General features: G+C 45.4%; 1 protein-coding gene across 4 annotated transcripts; it reads right to left on the bottom strand.

The window, feature by feature from the left end:
• Positions 1 to 304: 304 nt before the first annotated feature.
• Positions 305 to 25,081, bottom strand: Ndufaf6 (NADH:ubiquinone oxidoreductase complex assembly factor 6). Of its 4 annotated transcripts, none has more exons than XM_021160496.3 (9): positions 24,857 to 25,081; positions 22,018 to 22,117; positions 18,886 to 19,008; positions 15,569 to 15,625; positions 11,367 to 11,469; positions 10,142 to 10,275; positions 8,358 to 8,459; positions 2,654 to 2,710; positions 305 to 458 (listed from the first exon to the last, which is right to left on the bottom strand). In XM_021160496.3, exons 1-9 carry the CDS (start codon positions 25,051 to 25,053, stop codon positions 330 to 332), a joined length of 1,002 nt encoding a protein of 333 aa, XP_021016155.1. In that variant the 5' UTR covers positions 25,054 to 25,081; the 3' UTR covers positions 305 to 329. The 4 variants fall into 4 exon arrangements, with proteins under 4 accessions (XP_021016155.1, XP_021016157.1, XP_029332504.1 ...); XM_021160498.2 differs by having other exon boundaries at positions 22,014 to 22,117; positions 24,857 to 25,073; XM_029476644.2 differs by lacking the exon at positions 22,018 to 22,117 and having other exon boundaries at positions 24,857 to 25,073.

Here is a 25,081-nt window from a genome sequence, read left to right as displayed (position 1 = left end):
GAGCAACAGTGCCTTTCTCCTTAAGTAAAATGTTAGTTTCCAAGGCTGGGAAGCTGGCTTAGTGGTTAAGAACTCTTACAGAGGTTCCCGTATCCACATCAGGTGGCTCACAACCACCAGTGACTCCAGTTCCGTGGTTATCTGACACCCTCTGGCCTCTGTGGATTCTTGCACATAAATTGACAAAGGCGCGCGCGCGTGCACACGTGAGCGCACACACACACACACACATGTTAGCTTTTAATGTTTTTTTTAAAAAAAAACTCAGACCACACATTTTTTAAACCAATAAACTAAAAGTAAATCAGTATGAGCAACATAAAATCATTTTAGTATCTTTTTCTCCATGATTGAATATACAAAGATAATGGAAGTAACGTGTTCTTCTGCTGTAAAGACGGATGGAATATATCAAAGTCTACTCGCTGGATTTTCTTTAAGTAGTCCTCTAGAGAAACCTGGAGAAAGAGAGCAGCGGTCACTAGATCATAAAATGATCCCATTTCCTAAAAAGAGAAAAGTGCAGCCCAGCACGATGGTCACACCCGCAATCCCAACACTCAGGAAATTGAAGCAGGTGAACTGCCATGAGTTTGAAGCCAGCCTGTGCTAAATGATTAAAATGGAGGCCAACCTGGGCTACATAGTTAGAAAGTCCATGTTTCAAAGAAAAAGTACAAGCATTAAAGCTATGAACACCAGGCCTCTGTTGATCGTACATAGAATGTTTTGCCCAAGGCCTAAGCACTGGGGAAACTGTGCTGCTGTTTCTGAGGCACTAGGAAAGAAGATGTCCAGCTAGGAAGTAGGTTGGTAATGGGATGACCAGCATCTGTGAGAGCCTGAGTCTGATGCCAAAGACCAAAAAAAAAGTAATTGTTTTTTTTCCTAACAGTCTTCTTTTTTTTTTTTTTTTTTTTTTTGGTTTTTCAAGACAGGGTTTCTCTGTGTAGCCCTGGCTGTCCTGGAACTCACTCTGTAGACCAGGCTGGCCTCGAACTCAGAAATCCGCCTGCCTCTGCCTCCTGAGTGCTGGGATTAAAGGTGTGCGCCACCACGCCCGGCTCCTAACAGTCTTCTTAAATATCAGCAGGCATCCCAGACTGGCCTCAAATACCCAAGCACCTTCCCTTAGCTTCTGGAGTAGTGGAATTACAGTGTGCACCATCACAAACAGAAAAACTAATCAAGGACTATGAAACATCTCCAAATTCGGTGTGCTGTGCTCAAGCTGACTGTTCGTTTTCTAAGGTGTATTTATTTATGGGGCACCACACAGCACCTGCAATAGCAAGAAGGGCATCAGATCAGAGCTGGCTTTATGGCTGACCATGAGCTGCCTGATGTGGGGCAGCAAGTGTTCTTAACCACTGCGCATCTCCCCAGCCCCTAAAGTTGACCTTTTAAAAAATTATTTGTTGAAGTTTAATGAGTCTCTTTGTTCTTGCTAGAAAACAAGATTTTTTTGGACAAAAAGACTAATCACAGGTCCCTATAAAAGTCACCCTACCCAGCACCTATCACGCAAGGATTAAGGAAAGACAGGAATTGCACAGTATTCTTTAATTTTTGGTTGTCTGTTGATTTGGCTAATTTACAGTTTCCTCTTGTCTACCGCCCAGGCACTGGCATTCCTCACAGGATTACACTGTAACTGAACTACGCGCCTGCCCTTAAACTACTCTATAAAACCAAAAATCGAGAACCGGGCGTGGTGGCACACGCCTTTAATCCCAGCACTCGGGAGACAGAGGCAGGCGGATTTCTGAGTTCGAGGCCAGCCTGGTCTACAAAGTGAGTTCCAGGGCTATACATATATCTCGAACACCCCCCCCCCCCCCAAATTCACTTAAGTTTGCACTCCATGATTCTGAGGCCCCCAGCCCTTCTCGGACAACATCCACAGCGCCCCCTAGAGTTCTGCAGCATACCCCTGGGCGGGGTCAAGAATGAATGAGGCCTCTGTCTTTCTCTCCTTCTAGACTGTTTTCATTGTGTATTATGCAGTGTGTAGAGATCAGAGGAGCCAGTTCTCTTCTTACATCTTCTTACACCATGAGCTCCCGATCAACATGGTACCATAAACACCTTCACTCCCTGGAACCTCCCTGACCATACAGCTAAGAATTTTGTGGGGTCCCTTCCTTCCTACTTCTGAGCGCCTTCTGGGGGTTAAACTCAGACAGCTGGTTTATATAAGAAACACCGTTACCTGCTGAGCTATCTCACAGGAAGGGAATTTGAGCCCAGGAAACTACCTTTTAAACAGTGTTTTCAGGTTCTTTCAATACAACCAGCTCAGCAATGCCCAGTGAGCTGACACTACTGCATGGTCAGGTTACCATGGAGACACTCCAACCAGGTGGTTCCTTTTGTAATTCTCATTTTACTGAGTACAATTGAGGAACACAGGGGTTAAAGAAATTAAGGCCCCAAGGCTAGAAAGAGACAGAGTGGAGTAAAGACAAGCTAGCCTGGCTGCAGAGCCTGTGCTGACCATATCACAGAAAACCCATGTGCCATCATAGACTAATCAAGCCACCATGAGGTAGGGAAACAGAATCAAAAGAAGTACTCTAGAGGCTTGACGAGACCCAAGAAATGGCCCCAGTCTGCTCACTAGGCACCCAGCCTTCTCCACTGAAGCACTCACCGTCTGAAGAAAAGCAGGAAACGCTTCCGCAGGCACGCTTCTGTGGAAGGACCTCGCCTTAGGGGAAGAAGGAAAGAAACTGGTTGGAAAGCTTCAGAAACAGCCTCCCTGAGACCACAAAGCAGCAGTGGCTTGACAAAGGCCTCTCAGAAAAGCAAGAAAACAGCTCATCTCCTGCTGCCCAAGTCTAGCTTCAAGGACTCATGGATTTAGAAAAAAAACCAACTCTCTCTTATCAAAGCCCCTCCCGCTATCTTTCGGCTTAGCTGTGGCATTGCCCAACTCCCTCACCACACCTCACACTAACTCTGCTTAGACAGCCTCCTGTTCAGATGCACAGATGACCCTCTCTAGTGGGTCTGCCTCTGTCTGATTCATTCACATCTTTATTCCATTATTTCACTTTCATCCTGATTAGGTCCCTAGTGATCAGGCATCAGCTATTCCGGCAATGCAAATGTCTTTTCATTTAACCTGTAATCCCAATTCAGCCTGACTCCTGGCTCTCCCACACTCTGATCCACCTGGTGCACTCCAGCTGATGCTATCATTCTGCATTTGCCAGACCGACACTTTCTAGGTCTTTTTCTATAATAGAGACTCCAATCCACATTGTCTGTTACACCAGGAAGAGCACACCCTGCCTCCACTTCCTGACTGCACACTGTGGTTTTACTCCTGACAGCATACTCAGATCGCTCCACAGCCATCCATAGTGCTCTACGCCATGGTCACCTTTCTCTCAGCCTCTCCGCAGCTCAGGAATGCTGGTTCTCTCAGGATGGGGCGTCCCAGTTCTCCTGTTCTTCTCTTTAGCTTCTTCCTAATAAATGGCCCTGTCTTCAAGCTGAAGAATGGGCATGGCCTCACACCCCTGTCCCCCATCCTCATCTGGAGGCACACTCCTTGAGCAACATCTGGACTTACAGCATTGACAGTAACCTCTCACTTGGTGACTCCAACTCTGACCTGCCAAAGTCACAATCCTGCATTCTCCAGCAGCCCATCTCCCTAATTGTCACCCACCTCAAATGGAATTATAACCAAAGATGAGCACCAAGCAAACCACTCACGGTCTTGCACTGACGGGGACTAGTGTGGTCCACCTACCACATTAGTGAACACTGTGCAGCCTTTACTTGTTCTCCTCACCATCTTGTCACAGTCAGTCAGTTATCAAGTGTCACAGTGGCTGTTGGCACACACACACACATGCATATCTCTCCAAACACCTTTTCCTTTTTGGAAGTAAATCTTACGTGTAGGAAGCTCTGGGTGTTATTAGCATGAGCACAGCCATGTCAAGTCCTCCCACCAGCACCGCAGACCCACGGGAATGACAAAGCTTTCCCTGAGTCAGGCTCAGAGAAATGACAAAAACCTTCCCCTGGTCTGTGTTCAAATGTTGACACAATGTGCAGATGTTCCAGGGCCAAGACTGAGACTAGCGAACCCTTCCTCCTGCTGCTGCACAGGATAAACACCGAGTTTCCAGGTGAGCAGTAGTTGCCCTCTATCAGAGCGAGCACAGACCACCTGATTCTTGCTCTCTATGTGTCTCTACTGTTTTTTCACTGTCTGTCATTTCTTAGTTCCTGAGAAGCCCCAGTCAGGTGTCCAGGACTAAGCTGTGTGTGGCCAGATGTGATGAGACACTCTTCTGCCAGCTCCCAATCTTTCTTGTCTCACACACTTCCAGGGTCAGGCTGGTAGCACACATCCATCATCTCACTCAGCACGTCAGGGGCTGAAGAAAGAGGATCACAAATTCAAGGCTAGTGTAGACTCCAATGAAGTTCCTAATGACGCTAAATAGCAAATCCCTGTCTCAAAAAACCAAAAGCAACAGAAACAAACAGAACCCCAGCTCCATGAGCTTTCTACTATAATACTCACAGCTCTACTTGCTGGTGACAAGAACTAACTGATACTGCACTTACTGTGTGGCAGGCACCATTATTAACTCCTTGTATGATAGCTCATTCATCTTAATAATACTCTGAGCCAGGAGGTGAGATGATCCTCTTTTTTTTTTTTTTTTTTTTTGGTTTTTTCGAGACAGGGTTTCTCTGTGTAGCCCTGGCTGTCCTGGCACTCACTTTGTAGACCAGGCTGGCCTCGAACTCAGAAATCCACCTGCCTCTGCCTCCTGAGTGCTGGGATTAAAGGCGTGCGCCACCACGCCCGGCGAGATGATCCTCTTGTCTATGTGGGCCTGCCTGGTAGAGCTCTAATCACAATAAGGGGCAGAATTGTACTACATCAGGCTTTTGCTTCTAGAGTGTACACCAGTATTCTCTGTGTTCCCCTGCCTCTCAGAGCCTCCAAAGCACCACCTGGTTCTTCAAGCCACTGCTCTAAACCTGTTTTCTAGGAGAGCATTTTATGCAACCAATAAACCAGTAGCTTTCGGTCCTGGCTACTTAAAATGACTTGGAGACTCTGAATGCTAGTTCATTGGTAGCTTTCCTAGCATGTGAAAGGCCCTGAGGTCAATCCCCAATACTCAACAATGAATACATTTTTTAAAAAATTATTATTTTCTTTTAAAATTTTTTAGGCTTCTCTCTCTCTCTCTCTTTCTTTCTTTTTCTAGTTTTTAGAGACAGAGTTTTTTTGGAACTCCCTCTGTAGACCAGGGTGGCCTCAGAGATCCACCTGGCTCTAGGATTAAAGGCATGCACCATTATGCCCAACCACAAGTAAATTAATAAAACACTTGGAAATTGTAATTCGCAATTCTATCAGTGTGGGAGAGGTAGACAAATCTCTTTGGATCTGAGGCTAGCTTGGTCTACACAGAAAGTTCCAGAGGATTCAGGGCTATACCACTGTCTTAGTCAGGGTTTCTATTCCTGCACAAACATCATGACCAAGAAGCAAGTTGGGGAGGAAAGGGTTTATTCAGCTTGCACTTCCATACTGCTGTTCATCACCAAAGGAAGTCAGGACTGGAACTCAAGCAGGTCAGAAAGCAGGAGCTGATGCAGAGGCCATGGAGGGATGTTCTTTACTGGCTTTCCTCCCCTGGCTTGCTCAGCCTACTCTCTTATAGAACCCAAGACTACCAGCCCAGGGATGGTCCCTCCCACAAGGGGCCTTTCCCCCTTGATCACTAATTGAGAAAATGCCTTACAGTTGGATCTCATGGAGGCATTTCCTCAACTGAAGCTCCTTTCTCTGTGATAACTCCAGCTGTGTCAAGTTGACACAAAAATAGCCAGTACAATTGACCCCTTGTCAACTTGACACACAAACACATCACTAGCAAGCCTCAACCCTTACATTCTTATTCATCCCCAAGATCTAAATAACTTTAAAAGTCCCACAGTCTTTACATATTCTTAAAATTTCAGTCTCTTTAAAATATCTATCTCTTTTAAAATCCAAAGTCTTTTTACAATTAAAAGTCTCTTAACTGTGGGCTCCACTAAAACAGTTTCTTCCTTCAAGAGGGAAAATATCAGGGCACAGTCACAATCAAAGCAAAAATCAATCTCCAACCGTCCAACGTCTGGGATCCAACTCACGATCTTCTGGGCTCCTCCAAGGGCTTGGGTCACTTCTCCAGCCATGCCCTTTGTAGCACACACATCATCCTCTGGGCTCCAGATGCCTGTACTCCACTGCTGCTGCTGCTCTTGGTGGTCATCTCATGGTACTGGCATCTCCAAAACACTGCATGACCCCTTCAGTCCTGGGCCTTCAATTGCAACTGAGGCTGCACCTTCACCAATGGCCTTCCATGGCCTCTCACAGTGCCGAGCCTCAGCTGCTCTGTGTGACCCCTTCATGCCTTCAAAACCAGTACCACCTGGGTGACCCTTACACATTACCAAGTCCCGCTGCAGAAGGAGTACAACCTTGCCTATCTCTGGAACACAGCCTCTTTGTGCTTTCAGAAAACACTTCCCAGAAGATGTCACCTCAACGATGCTGGTCTCTTCTTAATCACTGCTAATTTCTTAGCTCCAGCTAACCAGCATCAATAGTCCCAGTAATGCAAAGTTTTTGCTTTAGTAGTTCTGGTATCTTGTTAATCACAGCTGATTCTTCAGCCCCAGCTAACCAGAACTACAAAATCTTCACAACCAAAACAGCAATGGCCCTGAAAAGAGTCTTTAATTTTCCCTCTGAAATTTCACAAACCAGACCTCCATCTTCTGCACTGTTCTCAACATTATCTTCCAAGCTCCTACACAACATCTGACAGAGCTCTTAACAACGAATGGATCTTCAAGCCCAAAGTTCCAAAGTCCTTCCACAGTCCTCCCCAAAACATGGTCAGGCTGCCACAGGAATACCCCACTCTGCTGGTACCAATCTGTCCCAGTCAGGCCCCACAAGGGGCCTTTCCCCCTTGATCACTAATTGAGAAAATGCCTTACAGTTGGATCTCATGGAGGCATTTCCTCAACTGAAGCTCCTTTCTCTGTGATAACTCCAGCTGTGTCAAGTTGACACAAAAATAGCCAGTACAATCACGGAACCCTGCTTCAAAAAAATTTTGTTTTTTCATAATTTCATATATAGGTGTGTGTGAATGACAGACAGACAAGACAGACAGACAGACAGAGACAACGTACTTAGATCATATCTTCCTCCCCCACTATCTTCTCTTACCCCCCTTTCCCACCAAACCCCTCCTGAGGAGTAAACTCTTTTTTTTTTTTTTTGATTTTTAATATTTTTATTATATATTTTCCTCAATTACATTTCCAATGCTATCCCAAAAGTCCCCCATAGCGCCCCCCACTTCCCTACCCACCCATTCCCATTCTTTTGGCCCTGGCATTCACCTATATTGGGGCATATAAAGTTTGCAAGTCCAATGGGCCTCTCTTTCCATTGATGGCCGACTAGGCCATCTTTCGATACATATGCAGCTAGAGACAAGAGCTCCGGGGTTCTGGTTAGTACATCATGTTGTTCCAACAATAGGGTTGCAGATCCCTTTAGCTCCTTGGGTACTTTCTCTAGCTTCTCCATTGGGAGCCCTGTGATACATCCAATAGCTGACTGTGAACATCCACTCCTGTGTTTGCTAGGCCCCGGCATCGTCTCAGGAGTAAACTCTTAAAGAACAAAACCAGACTCAGGAGCACACCATTTAGGAGCCGTTGGAGAGTCAAATGGAAAAATAAATTCACGGTAGAAAGGTCAAAAAGAGAGTAAGAGGGAGAGTAAGATGACTTCAGTTCGGGTCAGTTGGGACCCTTCGCAGCTGGAGTCCCGTTGGAACGGCTAGGCAACACAAAGCTGGGTGGCATGCCTTCCCTCTGAGGCAGCAGTGAGAGCAGAGGGAGCATGCAGTCAGCAGGACAGAGCCAGACGTCTGGGGCAGCCATAAGCCCAGCCTGCAGCAGGACATAAAGGCTCCAGCGACTGAGAATGCTGGCTGCGAATGGGGCTCTCAGGGGAAAGAGAGACAGGCATCGTGGAAGGAAGGCAGACATTCTGTGGACGAGCTCACTGAGAAAGCTCATACTCACAAAAGGCTGTGTGTCATCAGCTGAGGGTGGAAGGGGGTTTTCTAGAATAGGAAAAGGTTGAATCCAACAAACAATGGAATAAAGACCATCAAGGTAAGACTCCATTAGTATACTATAGAAATGCTACAGCATATGTAAGTCCATAGCAGGCCACTGAGCAGCCCTAGCTAGTGGTGATAACTTCCTAAGTGACGGGCAAAGAGGCTACTTACATGCTTTAGGTGCAAGTGTGCCTGGCTGGCAATGTCATATACTACATCTCTCACATTTTTATCTTGGTTCCTCCGTAGAAAGTCCTCTTGTGAAACACCATGCTGTGAAGAAAATATGTTAAGAATCTATAAGTATATTCAAAATCAATATTGCTTTAAAAAACCAACCAGACAGACAGCATATATCGGATAAAGGCTCAATTTTAAATTGTGTGTGTCTAAGTGTGAGGGGCGATCTTCCTTGTCAAGTTGATTAGCTATATAACCAACTAAGAGGCATGCTCGCTCGGTGGGTCTCTGAAGGTATTTCCTACAACCATTAAGGGGCAAAGATGTCTCCCAGATGTTTGAATGAAACACCTGCTGTTTTTGCATGTCACCTTTGCTCCTTGCTGGGGTACACATCTGCCACTGCTACTAGTGAGTGCTACCATGCTACTACCACTGCTGCCATGCTTAACTGACACTGGAGGCCAGCTTCTCTGGACTTTAAATGTACAGTGAAGACCTGCAGCTCTCCAGGAGTGCCCAGGCCTTCAGTGCCAGGCTGGGACGCCTGAGGCACCTAGCCATGGGGCCTGACCAGCTGTTCATTTTCTCCAGCGCGCAGGTAGCTGCTCCTGGGCACGAGGCAAGCCAAGGTCATAACCCTTCTTAGGGTATATATTCACTCTACTAGTTCTGTTTCCCTAGAAAAGCCCAACTAGTGAGTACAGTGTGTGTGTGAGGGAAGAGATGGAAGAGAAAGCATAACACAATACAAAGATGTAAAGGAGGCGGAGAGGCCGCTCAGTTCTCAGGAGCGCTTACTGCTCCTGCAGAGGATTCCATTCTCAGCATCTACATCTGTCTCTCAGAAACTCCTGCCCGAGAGGACCTGGGACTCTTCTGGCCTTCACAGGCATATTCACACATACATACATACATACACATCAAAGGGTAGACAATGAGGAAACTCACACAATCCCTCTTCCCCTTTATTGTTTTTCAAGACAGGGTCTCTGTGTAGACCTAGATATCCCAGAACTTGCTCTATGTTGGCCTCAAACCCTGCTTGCCTCTGCCTCCCAAGTGCCGGAATTAAAGGCCTGCACCACTGCCTGGCTCTGATAAACATTTTTAAAATACATATTCCAGCTGGGCGAGGCAGTCAATGTCTGTAATGCCAGCACTTGGAGGAGGCGGGAGGATCAGGAGTTCAAGGGCATCCTCAGCTACATAGAGATTCAAGAGTTCAAGTTCAGCCTGAGCTACCAAAGACCTTGTCCTCCCCAAAGCAAATTCAACAAAAAATTATTACCACCAATAAAACAATATAAAAAACAGAGAGGCCCAGGTGAGGTTACTATAGCTACATGAACAGATGGTATACAATATTCAGGCCTCTTACTACAGAAAGAAGTACCCCTCCAGACACCTACATGCTTGACATATAAGGCTCTCTCTCATTAATCAGGGCATAGCAGAAAGTGACATGCAAGGGGCTGGTGAGATGGCTCAGCGGGTAAGAGCATTGACTGTCCTTCTGAAGGTCCTGAGTTCAAATCCCAGTAATCACATGGTGGCTCACAACCACCTGTAATGAAACCTGATGCCTTCTTCTGGGGTGTCTGAAGACAGCTACAGTGTATTTACATACAATAAATAAATCTTTAAAAAAAAAAAGAAAAAGAAAAAAGAAAGTGACATGCATACCTTCCAAACAGCGATATAACAAACTAAACAAAACATAGAGCATCCCTCCTCCTGGTGTCCCCAGAGGAATCAGCTGGTACCAGCCTCACCTGCACACAGACATCCATGGGCAGGAACACCTGTCTCCTGCTACTGTGATAGGGTGTTGCTCTCAAGCACGTGACAATGCCTTGTGCCTTTCCAATGTGGCTTGCAGCATGATCTGCATGAAGATCCTTCACGCCTAGAACCACAGAAACCAAACAGGGTCGCTCTGTTGTCCTTGAAGCATAACAAATCAAGACTAGAGCACAAGACATCATCTAAACCCAGTAAAGGGATTCATCCTGTTTGACATCTGGAAAACACGATTTATGATGGAAACTGGACGTCAGGGATCTTCCTGCTGGCAGACATCGGAAGACTCTGCCTGTTAACTCTGACCTTAGCACACCAAGGACACACTGTGAATTTACTCAGCCTTCATGGGAAACACCACAAATGTTTTTTTTTTTTTTTTGTCCTCTCTAAAGAATTCTCTACAAGCTTCCTGTTAGGGTGCATCAGGACAGGCCTGGGACATTCAACAGTGACTGTCCTGAGGGGTGACATCAAGACAGGTCACCCTCTTCAAATGAGATACTACTGTCCTTGGCCCCAGCAACCTCCTCCTTACAGGAAGATACCACCAGTCTGGTGCAAGACAAGAGGAAAGTGCCCATTCAATACTCTTAAAAGGAGGAGAAAAAACTCCTACATTTTCTAAGTGTACTTTGATTCTATTTTCCCCTCTGAGGAAGAATTCCTGACAGGGAGGAGCTAAAGGAGGTGCCATAGGAAAGGTAAAGCCAGGGGTACCACCAGCTTTGACCCAGAGCACTCTGGGAGGGGCACCAACTGCTTCAGAGAGCCTGAGCCCCCGGACACGCCTGCACTCTGGAAGAAATACAAATGCACAGAATATAGAGACGCTCTCTCTCTTACTATTAAAGACATGAGCTGACTGCAGCACGCACCTCTGAGCCCAGCATTCGGGAGGCAGAGGTAGGTGAATTCCAATGAGTTCAGGAACACCTGGGTCTGCATACTGAGTTGGCTGGCCAAGGTTATATTGTGAGACCCTGTCTCAAAACTAACGAAATAAAAGTTGTAACATGATAGTGCATACTTATAACCACAGCACTTAGGGAAGCTGAGGCAGAAAGACTGCCTCTAGTTTGAGGCCAGCCTAGGCCACACAGTGAAACCCTGTCTCAAAGAGGAAATGTTACCACAGGGACAATACAGAGAGAAATTAAAAGTGCAATCTGAGGTCGGCCTCAGACAAGCGCTCACCCAGCACCTCCAGTGTCAGGTAGAGCAGGGAACCCTGCGTATTCTCAGCATAATCTTCAAGTTCCTGGATACTGCGGTACGCTTTGTCATCCAGATTTTTTTCCTGAAGTCAAAGAAAATGCAAATGAAGTTCACTAAGTTATTATTTTATAATACAAAGTGCTCTTTTCTATATAATTTATTTTCATTTTATATTCATTGGTGTTTTGCCACATGGATGTCTGTGTGAGGGTCTCAGAAGCCTAGAGCGGGAGTCACAGACAAATGTGAGCTGCCATGTGGAGTAAGGGGAATTGAACCCAGGTCCTCTGGAAGAGCAGCCACTGAGCCAGCTCTGCAGCCCAAAAGTGCTTTTTGGTTTTTTGCCTTAAAAAAACCCCAAAAACCAAGAATATCACTTAACAAATGTGTTTAGTGAACAATAAAGATTAGAATATAGCTTGGTGGGTTGGAAAGATAGCTCAGTGGTTAAGATCGAGTGCTGCTTTGCTGGAGGATTTGATACCAATTCCTAGCACCCACATCAGGCAGTCCACAGACACCTGTGATGGTAGCTCCAGGGCCTCCGACACCCTCTTCTAGCTTCCAAGAAGCACCTGTATGCATGTGGCACACACACACCTCTAAATAAAAATAAATAAAATTTAAAAAATAATTTAAAAATATATACATATATAGCTAGACAGGGGATGGGTGATGAATTGGCTGTTAAGAGTGTCTGCTGCTCTTGTAGAGACCCCAGTTTCTGTTCTCAGTGTATCAGGGGAGCCCCCTGACCTCCTCAGGCACACTTGCCCATTCTGTACAAAACATTCATACATATAGAATAAAATGCTTTAAATATAGTTTTCACTCTACATATTTTTTAAAAAGTTCCATATATATGCCAGGCCAGACAGGGCTACACAAGACCCTGTCTCAAAAAACAAAACAACTGTCCCCATATTGGTGCTTACACATCACCTCACAGAATAAGGCTCAAGAATATTATGAATGCACAAACCCCACAGGCACTGGGCTTCACTGTCTCAGGTTCTTACTGGTCATGTGTGTAAGGTAGGTGCTGTATTGCTGAGTTAAGGGTTTCTAATATATCTCACACATTAAGCCCTTCCCAGATAAGGTATCTCCCATTCTCTCTGGATTTTTAGCCCTTTGAACTTTTAATTTTAAGGAATTTTAATTTATCTCTTTTTTTTCTTATATGTGTCATTGTTATCATACTTAAGAAACTATCACCTAACTTAAAATCACAAAGATTTATAGTTTACATCAATGTTTTCTCCAAAAAGATTTTTGGTTTTTGGTTTTTCTAAAGGCCTTCAAACTATACTACTGACTTTCATAATCTGAGGCAGCAGTCCTCATACTATTATAATAACTCAGTCTGTTTAGTTAAATATTTTTAGAAACAGGGTCTCAGGCAGACCAAGCTGCCCTTAACTATGACTGTGCCTAAGCCTGGCCTTGAACCCTCGTCCTCACGTGCCAAGGGCTGGAGTATGGACCATGACACCCAGCCAGATTCCTTCTTTTGCACATATAAACCCCATGGTCCCAGAACCAACTGATGAAAACAATACTTTCCCTACTGAATTACTCAGACAGTCAACTGACGATAAATATATGTTTTGTATCTGCTGTCTCCACTCCTCCATCCCACAACTGAGACAGGGTTTCTCTGTAATAGCCCTGGCTGTCCTGGAACTCACTCTGTAAACCAGGCTGGCCTTGAACTCTCAGAGATCGGCCTGCCTCTGCCTCCTGAGTGCTGGGATTAAAGATGTGCATCACCACTGCCCCGCTTGCTTATAATAACTGATTAATTTTGTGTGTCTACATAAATGAGAGCAGGCATGGCTGTTCCAGGTAGACATGTAGAGGTCATGGGACAACTTTGGGAAGTCAGTTCTCTCTTGGCACCTGTGGGGTCACGGGGTCAAACTCAGGTCATATGCTTCTGCAGTAAGTCCTTTCACTTCCTGAGACACCCTGCCTGTCCCTGGCCTCTATGTCTGTACCTCTGTACCATCTGTAGGCCCATCCTTTGCCAATGCCACAGTTTGATCACAGCTATGTTTTGTATAAACAGCTTATTAATTGAAGGAGGAGGAGACAACGGCCAAGGAAGGGACACGTAGAAAAGGACTGCATCAAGACTGTAGACTGGGGCTGGTGAGATGGCTCAGTGGGTAAGAGCACCCGACTGCTCTTCCGAAGGTCTGGAGTTCAAATCCCAGCAACCACATGGTGGCTCACAACCATCCGTAATGAGATCTGACTCCCTCTTCTGGAGTGGCTGAAGACAGCTACAGTGTACTTACATATAATAAATAAATAAATAAATAAATAAATAAATAAATAAATAAACAAACAAATAAATAGATAGATAAACAAATAAGCTTTAAAAAAAAAAAAGACTGTAGACTGTCTGAGCAAGCTGGATGGGACAGGATATACCTGTGACCCCTGCACTTCAGACCAGGGTGAGCAGGGAGATCTGACGTCAAGATCACCCTTAGTTCCAGAACAGGCTGGCTACATGAGACCTGGTCTTAAGAAGAAACAAAAAATAAACAAAACAAAAGTACCTTACTTTTACCCAGCCTCCTTCAACACTAAGTGCTGGGGCCGAGCAGAATGGCACTTTGTAAGCCCAGCACTCAGGACGCTGCTGCAAGTTCAGGGCTAACTGACCACCGGTGAGTTCCACCAGGCAGGGATATACAGTGAGGTCCTGTCTCAAAGCACTCTAGGGCTAGAGCGATGGCTTGGTGGTTAAGAGCACTTGCTGCTCTTTCAGATGACCCAGTCTCAATTCTCAGCACACTGTCTATCTAAAATGACTAACAACCATCTAACTCCAGTTCCAGAACATTCAACCCCTTCTTCTGGAGTCCTTGGACAATGTGTACACATGATGTATGGGTACACATGGAGACTAAACATCTATACACAGACATTTTTAAAATCTCAAAAAAAAAAAAAAAAAAGTAAGAGACAGGAATGTAGCCCAGTGGGCAGCATCCATAAACCCATGTTTGGCTGCCCAGCGCAGCATGAAACTAGGCATGGCAGCACAGACCTATAACTGATACACTCAAGAGGCAGAGGCAGGAAGATCCAGTTTCAAGGTCATCCTGCACTACACAGTGAGTTCAAGGACAGCCTAGCATACATGAGACCCTGTCTGGAAAAAAATTACAGAATACGTAAATAAAGCAAACATATGGCCGGACGTGGTGGCACACGCCTTTAATCCCAGCACTCGGGAGGCAGAGGCAGGCGGATTACTGAGTTCGAGGCCAGCCTGGGCTACAGTGTGAGTTCTAGGACAGCCAGGGCTACACAGAAAAACCCTGCCTCAAAAAACTAAAAACCTAAAACAAACAAACAAACAAAAAACAAAAAACCCGGGCTGGAGAGATGGCTCAGTGGTTAAGAGCCCCAACTGCTCTTCTAAAGATCCTGAGTTCAAATCCCAGCAGCCACATGGTGGCTCACAACCATCTGTAATGAGATCTGATGCCCTCTTCTGGTTCATCTGAAGACAGCTTACAGTGTACTTGGATATAATAAATAAATAAATAAACCAAACCCCAAAAGATAAAAAGATAATTAATACAAATATTTACTGAAAAATGATGTGACTAGGGTTTGTTTTGTTTTGTTTTGTTTTTTTTTTTTTTTTTTTTTTTTGGTTTTTCGAGACAGGGTTTCTCTGTATAGCTCTGGCTGTCCTGGAACTCACTTTGTAGACCAGGCTGGCCTCGAACTCAGAAATCCGCCTGCCTCTGCCTCCCGAGTGCTGGGATTAAAGGCGTGCGCCACCACGCCCGGCTCCTTGTTTTGTTTTTTTAAAGCCAATGAAGTTAATCAAGAGTTAGAATATAAATGAAATAAAATCAGATATCTGGGCATAGTGGCTTATGCCTAAATTACAGACCTTGGAACACACACACACACACACACACACACACACACACACACACGCTGTCTGGGTGCTCATCTCTACCCAACTGCAGGGAGAGAGGGAAGGAGGTGCAGGTAAGGATGCGGGGAAGGACTGTGGAAAATACCTTTGTTCTCTAAGTTTCCTTCCTCTGAAAGATTAACACGTATTCAAAACTTTTCCTCCATCAATAATTAACCTAAGGATTAGGAAGGGAAAAGAATTTAAGACTTGGATAACTCCAACTTACTCTTTCATCAATGATTCTCATGAGCCACCTTTTAGTTAGGTTATGTTTCTTGACAGCCTAAAAAACAAGAGTGTTAGACATTTTTAGAAGGAACTAGAAATGCCTTCTCTAGATATGAACACAGTACACTGCAAAGGTAGGTAAGGAGCACTTTAGAGCTCATCAGATAGGCATTGATGCTGAAAGCCATCAGGAGACAAGCAACCATCCAGACAGGCGTGCCAGGTCATTTCCTGTGGAGGGACACTGTAAGGTTCCCACAGCCTTTCTTCCTGCGGTACTGGTACACACTTAACAATCTACTTTATCTTTTTCTTTTATTTCTTCAAATATTAGGCTTTTTTTTGTTTGTTTGTTTTTCTAGACAGGGTTTCTCTGTGTAGCTCTGGCTGTCCTGGAACTCACTTTGTAGACCAGGCTGGCCTCGAACGCAGAAATCCGCCTGCCTCTGCCTTCTGAGTGCTGGGATTAAAGGCATACGCCACCACGCCCGACTTCTTTTCTTCTTTTTTTTTTTTTACTTTTTTATATTAAAATATAATTACAGCTGGGTGATGAAACATAAAAAGTCTATGCCGCTTGAGAGTATAAAGAGGCACATCTGCAATTTTAGCACTTGAGATGCTGAGGCAGGAGGACTGCTACAAGTTCTAGGCCAACCTGGGAATACATGGTGAACTCCAAGCCACCTTGCTCTAGTGAGACACGGAGTGGGGTTGGGGAGTACATTTCCTGAATTTACAAGCTGTCCTAGCTATATGAGAGACTTGTCTCTATTTTTGGGGGGGCGCAAGGGGGCTGCATAGTTTCTTCTAAAAACACAGCCTGGGATGTAACTTCTAGTCCTCCTGTCCCCGCCTCCCAGGGTTGGAATTAGAGTGAGTATTACTACGCTCGGCTGGAAAATATCCTCATCCCCAGGAAATCCCAAGATATTTAGATTATGAAAATGATATAACACACAAATGAGTTAGAAAAAGTACATACATATACATACAAACACACATAACTGTGTACATATGAACACATTCAGAGGGAGGAAAAAGGAGGGACAAACTGCAGAATACAAGAGAAGAGAGACACTTGTAAATGATTAATCTGGACTGGGGTTACAGCTCAATCATTCTAGTTTGCTTTCTGTGACTGTGATAATAAAATACTCTGACCAAAAGAAACTTAGGGAAGAAAGGTTTAGTTGGCTTACGCTTCCAGATCACAGTCCCAGGCAAGTGAAGGCAGGAACACAAGCTGGAACTTGAAGCAGGAACCACAGAGGTGTAATGCCTGTTGGTCTGCTCACTGGCTTCTGCGCAGCTGGCTTTCTTATACAGTGCAGGACCACCTGCTTAGGAATGGGACTGCCCACCCACAGTGAGCTGGCCCTCTCAAATCAATTACTAATTAACACAATGCTCCACAGACACACCCACAGCCCACTCGGGAGGAGGCAACTCAAGTCCAGGGCTTGACTGGGAAGCCTCTACCAGCTACTCTTTTTTATTTTTATTTTTCCTTTCCAAGGCAGGGTTTCTCTGTGTAATCTTGGCTGTCCTGGAACTCGATCTGTAGACCAGGCTGGCCTCGAACTTGAAAATCTGCCTACCTTTGCCTACTAAGTGCTGGGGATACAGGCATGTGCCTTCACCACTCAGATTTAGTTACTTATTTTTATGTATATGAGTACACTGTAGCTGTCTTCAGACACACCAGAAGAGGGCATCAGATCACACTGTAGATGATTGTAAGGTACCATGTGGTTGTTGGGAATTGAACTCAGGACCTTTGGAAGAGTAGTCGGTGCTCTTAACTGCTGAGCCATGTCTCCAGGCCTCTCTGCTGCTATTAAAGAGCAGTGACACACATTCTTTAGATATGCTGAGAGAAAATCACCTTGCACAAAAGATTAATGAGAATTGGCAAAAAGGACTGCTCAGCAGAGAGAATGGAAATGTTCCTACCATGGCATCAAACTTGCAGCTTCCATTCTGCCAACAGATGTGTAGAAAATTCGTAAGTAGTTTATAATATATAAAAAAAATGCCTCTTTTTTCACTTAAAAACAACAACACAGGACAGCAAGATGTCTCAGAGATGACTACTCTGTCAAGAAGGCCTGACTACCTGAGTTCAATGCACAGAAAAGGAGAGCTTGCTTGTCCTGTGAGTACCATGGGTGACATATTCTGTGGCATCCCATACCTGGCCTCCCGCCTTCTTTCCACCCCCCATACAAGAATACTAAATAAAATGTAATTAAGTTACATTTAATTCCATTTAAAGAAGCACCACAGGGTGTGGTGAGAGCTCAGTCGGAGAAGCACTCAGCACCTGAGCATAGGGGCCTGAGTCCCCAGAGTCTATGGGAAAAGCCACATCACTAGCACCAATGCAGAACCAGGCATGGTGGCCACATCTCTAACCCCAGAGCTGGGTAGCTGGGGTAGGGTGAGATACAGATACAGGAAGATCCTGGGACTCACTGGCTAAATGGTTAATTCAAAAAATAAGATGGAAAACAGAGAAAAGTACCTACAGTCACTCTCTAGTCCCTACACACACCCTATCAGGCAGGGGTGTTCGTGTACACACACACACACACAGAGTAAGTGAGCAGTTATCTAAATTAGGTTAACTGAGGTAGAAAGACCCACAGTAAATGTGAGCAATACCATTCCATGGGCTACTGTGGCGACTGAATAAAGAGAAGGAAGTGAGGGCCAACGAGATGGTTCAGCAGGTAAAGGTGCTTGCCATTAAGCCTGGCAAAATGAGTTCGATACCCAGAACCCATTTGGTAGACAGACAGAGCTGATTCCCACAGGTTGTAGTCTGACTCCCACATGTACCTCTTGGCTCCTTCTTGTGTTTGTGCATACACACACACACACACACACACACACAAATGTTTAAAATGGGGAGCAAGCTGAACACCGGCATCTATTGCTCCCTGCCTGTGACTATGGATGCAATGTGACCAACTATCTCCTGCTCCTAAAGCTGCACTTGCCCTGCCAATATGGACTGTACCCCTGGGACCGTAAGCCAAAATAAACCCCTCCTTCCTTAAGCTGCCTTTGCTGCAGCAAGGCATGATACTAATACACCTGACAAAACAGCTCAGAGCACTAAGGGAGCCCAGGCATATTCAGGGCTGACCCACTACCATCAGCACCCCCTGAATCACATCCAACAAGTAGTTCAAATGAAAGTGTTATATATTAAAAGTAGTATATATACATATGTGTACATAAGCATATACGAGCGTGAGTGTGTGTGTGAGTGAGTGTGTGTGTGTGTGTGTAATCTCTTCCTCTTACCTTCCAGAGTTCAATGGCCACAGGCTGGTGTGGTGGGTTGTCACAGTACATATCTTCCACAGCTTTTTTCCAGAACTGCATACGCATCAGTCCAATTGTTTTCTCAGAGACTGAGTCCTTAACCTGTAAACAGAGTTTAAAACCTCTAGGTTGGAGACATAGCTCAGTGGTAGAGTGCTTGTCTGTCTATGTCTGGAAACCCCAGCACAGAAACAAACAAAGACAACTTATTGTTTGAAAACCAAGTTATTATGAGGGGACCTCTGAGTTAACCCAACTGTCCTAGACATGACTTCATTTTCAACACAAAGTATAAACTGACTGAATGCACATTTCCCTTGGTGCTGCTAATTAATAAGCATATATAAATATATAGGCCAGGTGTAGTGGCTCATGCCTATAATCCCAGGATTTGGGAGGATAAACAACTGCTATGAGCTTGAGGTCAAGCTGAGCTATGTAGTAAGTTCCAGGCCAGCCTGGGCTACAGAATAAGACCATGTCTGAGTTAACTGTGGAGGACACAGTTGAGCTCCATGGAGTCATATTTCTCCTCCCAGCCATATGTCGGTTCCAGACTTGTGAAGTGAGTACTACTTGCTGAGCTGTCTCACTGCTTTTTTTTGTTGTTGTTTTTTTGGTTTTTGGAGACAGGGTTTCTCTGTATAGCCCTGGCTGTCCTGGAACTCACTTTGTAGACCAGGCTGGCCTCGAACTCAGAAATCCACCTGCCTCAGCCTCCCAAGTGCTGGGATTAAAGGCGTGCGCCACCACGCCCGGCTTGTCTCACTGCTTTAAAGGTTGTTTCTTGAGGCTGGAGAGATGCTCAGCAGCTGAGAGCCCTGGCTGCTCTTCCTGAGCATCCCCCACTACAGCACCCACATGGTAGCTCATAGCTATCTCTAACTACAGTGCCAGTAGATCTGATACCCTCCTCTTGTGGCCTGCACAGGCACCAGCTGCACACATGGTATACAGATGCACGCACAGGCAAACACTTATACACATAAAATGATAACAAAGTTGTTTCTCCTTGAGCCAGAGGTAGCACTATCTGTAAGCTCAGCACGTGGCAGGTGGATACAAGAGGACCAAGGCATCCTCAGCTATATAACAAGTTTAAAGCCCATCCAAAACTCAAAGCAAGCCACGCTCTTCAGCAAACAGCTCACTCTGCTCCAAATCTGCTTTATTTCCTGTGAGAACCATTACAGTATTTGGATTGCTTGCTTATGTTAAGTATTCTTTGCTCAAATAGTCAGAAGCATTTTTTGTAAGTACACTCAGCTGCAAGATCGTCACAAAATCAGCTCTGAACTGCTCCTGTACTGTGGATCCCAAATCTGCAACTTGATTTTTTTTTTTTTTTTTTTTTGGTGACTGACTTCAATTATTCAACATCAATTGTATGAGGGTAACCAGCCATACATTCCCCGTCAGAACTGGTGAATCAACAGGCTGTAAGGATGGCTCAGAGGCTAAAAGTACTTAGTGCCTGGCAGAGGTGTTGGTTCTAAGCACCCATATGGTGGCTCACAACCATTTGTAACTCCAGTTCCAGTAGCTCCAACACCCTTTCCTGACCACCACGGGCACCAGGCACACATGCAGTGTATGTAAAAGTGATAAACCAAGGAAGATTCTCCTACTCTCATAGTGATAATTGCATGGAGGTTGGCAAGGTACACGCCTTTATTCCTAGCACTTGGAAGGCAATGGCAGGTGGATCTCTGTGAGTTGTAGGGTAGCCTGGTCTCCACAGTGAGTTCTGAGAAAGCCAGGGACACACAGTGAGACCCTGTATCAAAAACAAACAAACAAACAAACAACAAACAAACAAGAATGTAGGGGTGGTTCTGATGCTCTGGTCCTGTTCTCCAATTGGTTCTTGATCTGTCAGTAAAGAAGCCATGGGCCAATTGCTGGGTAGAAGGGATAGGTGCAACTTCTGGGTCCCTGGAGGCAAGCAGACAGATGCAAGGGAGGAGAGGGGTGTTTCCAGTGCTCCTGGTGAAAAGGTGACCAGCCATAGGCTGCTCCTACTGGCAGGTGGTCAGGGTGTTTAGGTGGGAGGTGCGGAGCTAGGCATATTGATAAGAGCATGCTAGCCACAGGAGTTTAATAATGCCCAGCAATTATGCTAAGAAGGCAAGTTGAAAGTGAACAACGTGTGTGTGTGTGTGTGTGTGTGTGTGTGTGTGTGTGTGTGTGTGCCTTTTATTCATGGATTCAAGGGAAGCTAAGTGGGAGCTGGTAGCATGGCCTGTTCCTGGCTCGGGGTAGCAAGAATAACTGTATGGTTCAGATGCCTCATTGTCCCTAGGGAATTGCTGGTGGTTTTGAGATTTTCCAGGCGGAGAAAAGGGTTTAGCTAAGGAAGAAAATGAACTCACGAACTCACTGGGACAAAAGGTGGTTGCCAAGGCTCCCGTGGAAAGGTGAGCTAGGAGGAGATGCAGACTGCTAGGCACTAGCAGAGGCAGTAGCCTATTCTACACAAATTCAGCTCATTCTTGTGTCATACCTCGCTGTAGTTCTCATACATGTGCCACTCTATCCAAGACTCCAGCTTCCCTGTTCCTCACCACCAATATCTGATCTATCTGCTGCTGTCCTGAGAAGGCCAACCATTTGACTAACATTCCTCCATTTCCACCCCCATTTCAAACTTGTCCTCTATCTTCCCATGCTCTGACCACTCAAAGAAAAAGAAGGCTCTGTTCTTCCTCGTAATTCTGAGACAAAAACAGTCAGGGTCTGCTAGAATCTCTTGGGCTCTACTGTCTATTCAACTGCACATTAAGTCTTCAATACACACACAAAGTATGAAACAGTTAGAGAAAGTAGTAAGATACTCACTAGTTTATTCAATTGACAGACAATGCCAAATGCAAATCTGAAACACACTCAGAAAAACTTAAAAGTGTAGAATATCATTCCCAGAACCATTGAATTCACCGACTAGTTTTATTTCTCGATACTAATTAAGGCTGAGTAGCTAGCATGAGAAAGAAACCACTAGCAACAACTTTAAGTACATCTACCATGAATTACTCTATTTCTTTACTATTCAGTACCAAGCACACCCTACAACCATCTTGTCATAATATTTTAAGGTATTTTAATACCAGCCTGAGCCAGTTCCACATTGAAGGCCCGCAGTGCAGAAGCAGACCTTTGACACTCTGCAGGGAACAGTAAGGAACACAAGTAACTTTCATAATCTCGTTTCCTACAACAAACAGAAACAAAGAAAAACAGGTAGTTAGTCTTTACTTTCCAAACTGCACACAGCATACTGACAAAACCCAACCAGAAACAGTGAAGCCTTGGATCACAGTGGGCCTCAGTAATTACGCTATCTACTTCTCTATCAAAAAAGGTATCTGCTTCTCACCCCAAACACGTTACAAAGGAAATAGTTATTATTTTATTTTCATTTACAAAGTACTTGTCATTGCTTCAGAACATTTTGCTTTTAGTAAGAACTGAAATGAGCTACAGAAGAAAGGAAACCTGGGTGTGCCCACACATGCAATAATCCCGGCATTTCAGAAGTAACGGTAGGAGTGTCAGGAGTTGGAGGCTAGCCTAGGCCACGTGAAACTGTCTCAAAATAACAATGAAGAAAGGCTGTGGGGGCAGGTATAAGGAAAATATGTTTAATTATGTTTTTATTACATAGAAAGACACAGAAATAAGAGATATAAACCAGCAGAGTGGTGAAGCATGCCTGTAACCCCAGTACTCAGAAGGCAGAGGGAGACTACAGAGTTAGCTCTAGGACAGCTAGCACTGTTACACACACACACACACACACACACACCCTATCTCAAACAAACAAACAAAAACAATGTGTGTGTGTGTTTCTGCATTTGCTAAAAGAGCCTAGAAGCACAAATAACCCACTCAGCCCTGGCATCAAAAATAAAACCAGCTGGGCAGTGGTGACGCGCACCTTTAATCCCAGCACTCGGGAGGCAGAGGCAGGCAGATTTCTGAGTGCGAGGCCAGCCTGGTCTACAAAGTGAGTTCCAAGACCGCCAGGGCTATACAGAGAAATCCTGTCTCGGAAAAACCAAACCAAACCAAAACAAAACAAAAAAACAATTACCTAAATATGGACATTGGTTCCTAAGAACTCCAGGCACTCTTGAAAGAGTGATGTCCCAAGCTGGGGCCAGAGAAAATATAAAACAAGCTAATGACATCTTAAACATAAAGCAAAGATTCAAAGAATGGAAAGACTGATTGTCAAAAGAATACCAGAAACAAGTTTGGCAAAAGTCTACAGAAATTTGAGTATCCAGAGAATGGGTATGGTGCATACTCAGGAGTCTACAGCAAGAGACTGCGAGTCCACAATTTCATGATTTCCAGGGCAGCTTTTGAAAACATGTGAGAAGCTGTCTAGGACTATGATGGCTATCATATAGCTCAGTGGGGCAGAGCTTGTCTAGCATCGCCAGGCTCTGAGCTCAGCCTCCAGCACCATAAAGAAAACAGCCACCAAACATGGCAGGTTGACAGCCAAAGCTTGTCAGCTCTGTACTTGGTCAGAGTCGGGGGGCCTGAAACTCTTGGCAAACACAGAAGCAATTGCATTTCTCAGATTTGCTTCCCTAATCAGATCCAAGGTGATTTAGTTATTTTAGTTACACGCTAAAGCCCTTCAAAGCAGGCATTCTAAAACCAGACACTGAGGCTGGAGAGACGGCTGTGTACTTACGAGCTATTCTTCCAGAGGTGTGATTCCCAACATCACATTGGTTCACAACTGTTCCAGAAAATCTGCTCGGTGGCACTAGGCATGCACACAGTTCATACACACAAGCAAAACACGCATACACGTGAAATAAAAAATGACACACAATAAAAACAACAAAACAAAACAAAAAAGACCCGACACTTGAGAGGCAGAGACCAGATCGAGTTCCAGGCCAGCCTGGTCTACAGGGTCAACCACAGCTACATAAAAACCCTGTCTCAAAACAAACAAAAACCATACCGGATAACTGCTGTTAGCAGGGAGGGCAAAATGCAGAGGCGGTGTGGGTGGATGTAATTAAGCCATAGATTATTCATAGGGCTCAATTCCCAGGCAGGCCCAACCCCCACACGTGTCTATGGAGGAAATCCCAGATGTCTTTCCTGACACCAGGTGAACAAAACACAGTCATGAGGCTGTTCTTGTAAGTCTCTGGCAAACCCCTCGTTCCCTTGAAATTATTAAACTTCATTTTAAAAATTGTATTTACTTTTATGTGTATGAGTGTTTGCGTACACATATGTCTATGCACTGCGTGCTTACCTAGTGCTCAAGAAGGCCAGAAGAGAGCATTAGATCTCGTGTCGGGGCTGGGAATCAAACCTGTGTCCTCCAGAGTAGCCTGTGCGCTAACCCATCTCTCCAATTCCTACTGTTCTAACTCTTAAAATCCCTTGATGGGAATCACAACTTGAAAGGAGAATTAAGTAAGTTGCTTTGGACTTTATTTTTGTAAACAAAATCTTAGCTTTGAGGTTGCTTTGTAGTTAAATCTAAACCTCTGGCCAGTACCTCCTAAGAAGATGCGTCAAAAGTGAGTGTGCCAACTTTTGTGAGATGTGTTTATCCAAAGCACGCTGGGCAAGCACCCTACCAACGGACCTAAAAATGCGCAGGCCCCGTGAACTACTTTTAATAGTGCAGCACACAGAGCCCAAAGCCAGTTAACGGTGTTAAAGTCACTAGCTGTCCATGAATAAAAAGTGCTATGCATGCAAAGGTTGTAGGGTCCATTAACGTTAGGGTTCGGGCAGAGGATGTGCTGAGCCACGTGAACAGGCCTGCGGTCTCCTTCTCCAAGCACCAGCACAGAGCCCAGCAGAACGCAGGACCCGGAGGACGCAGCCCCAGGCTCGGGGTTCGGCGCTCTGCGTTCCACAGGCTCTGGGCTCTCGGGGACGTCCGCCGGGCGCGGCCACTCACCTCAGCAGCTCCAGGCAGTAGAGGTGGGAACCGGGGATGCCTGGTCCGCTGGCCGCCGCCACGCTGCGCCGGACCGCCGAGGGCCCCGGCAGGCGCCGCACACGTTCCCACGCATCCCGAGGCGGCTGGCGATGGAACAGGTTAGCCAAACCGAATGGCCTTGGGCCGCGGACAGAACCCAGCATGGAGGTCGCCATGACACCCGCTTCGGGTGCCCTCCGACCC

The sequence above is a fragment of the Mus caroli genome, unplaced genomic scaffold (genome assembly GCF_978045245.1).
Source record: "Mus caroli unplaced genomic scaffold, Mus_caroli_1 scaffold_6, whole genome shotgun sequence".
Classification (NCBI taxonomy): domain Eukaryota; kingdom Metazoa; phylum Chordata; class Mammalia; order Rodentia; family Muridae; genus Mus; species Mus caroli.
Note: the sequence above shows the minus strand (reverse complement) of the source record. Positions and strands in the feature narration are given on the sequence as shown.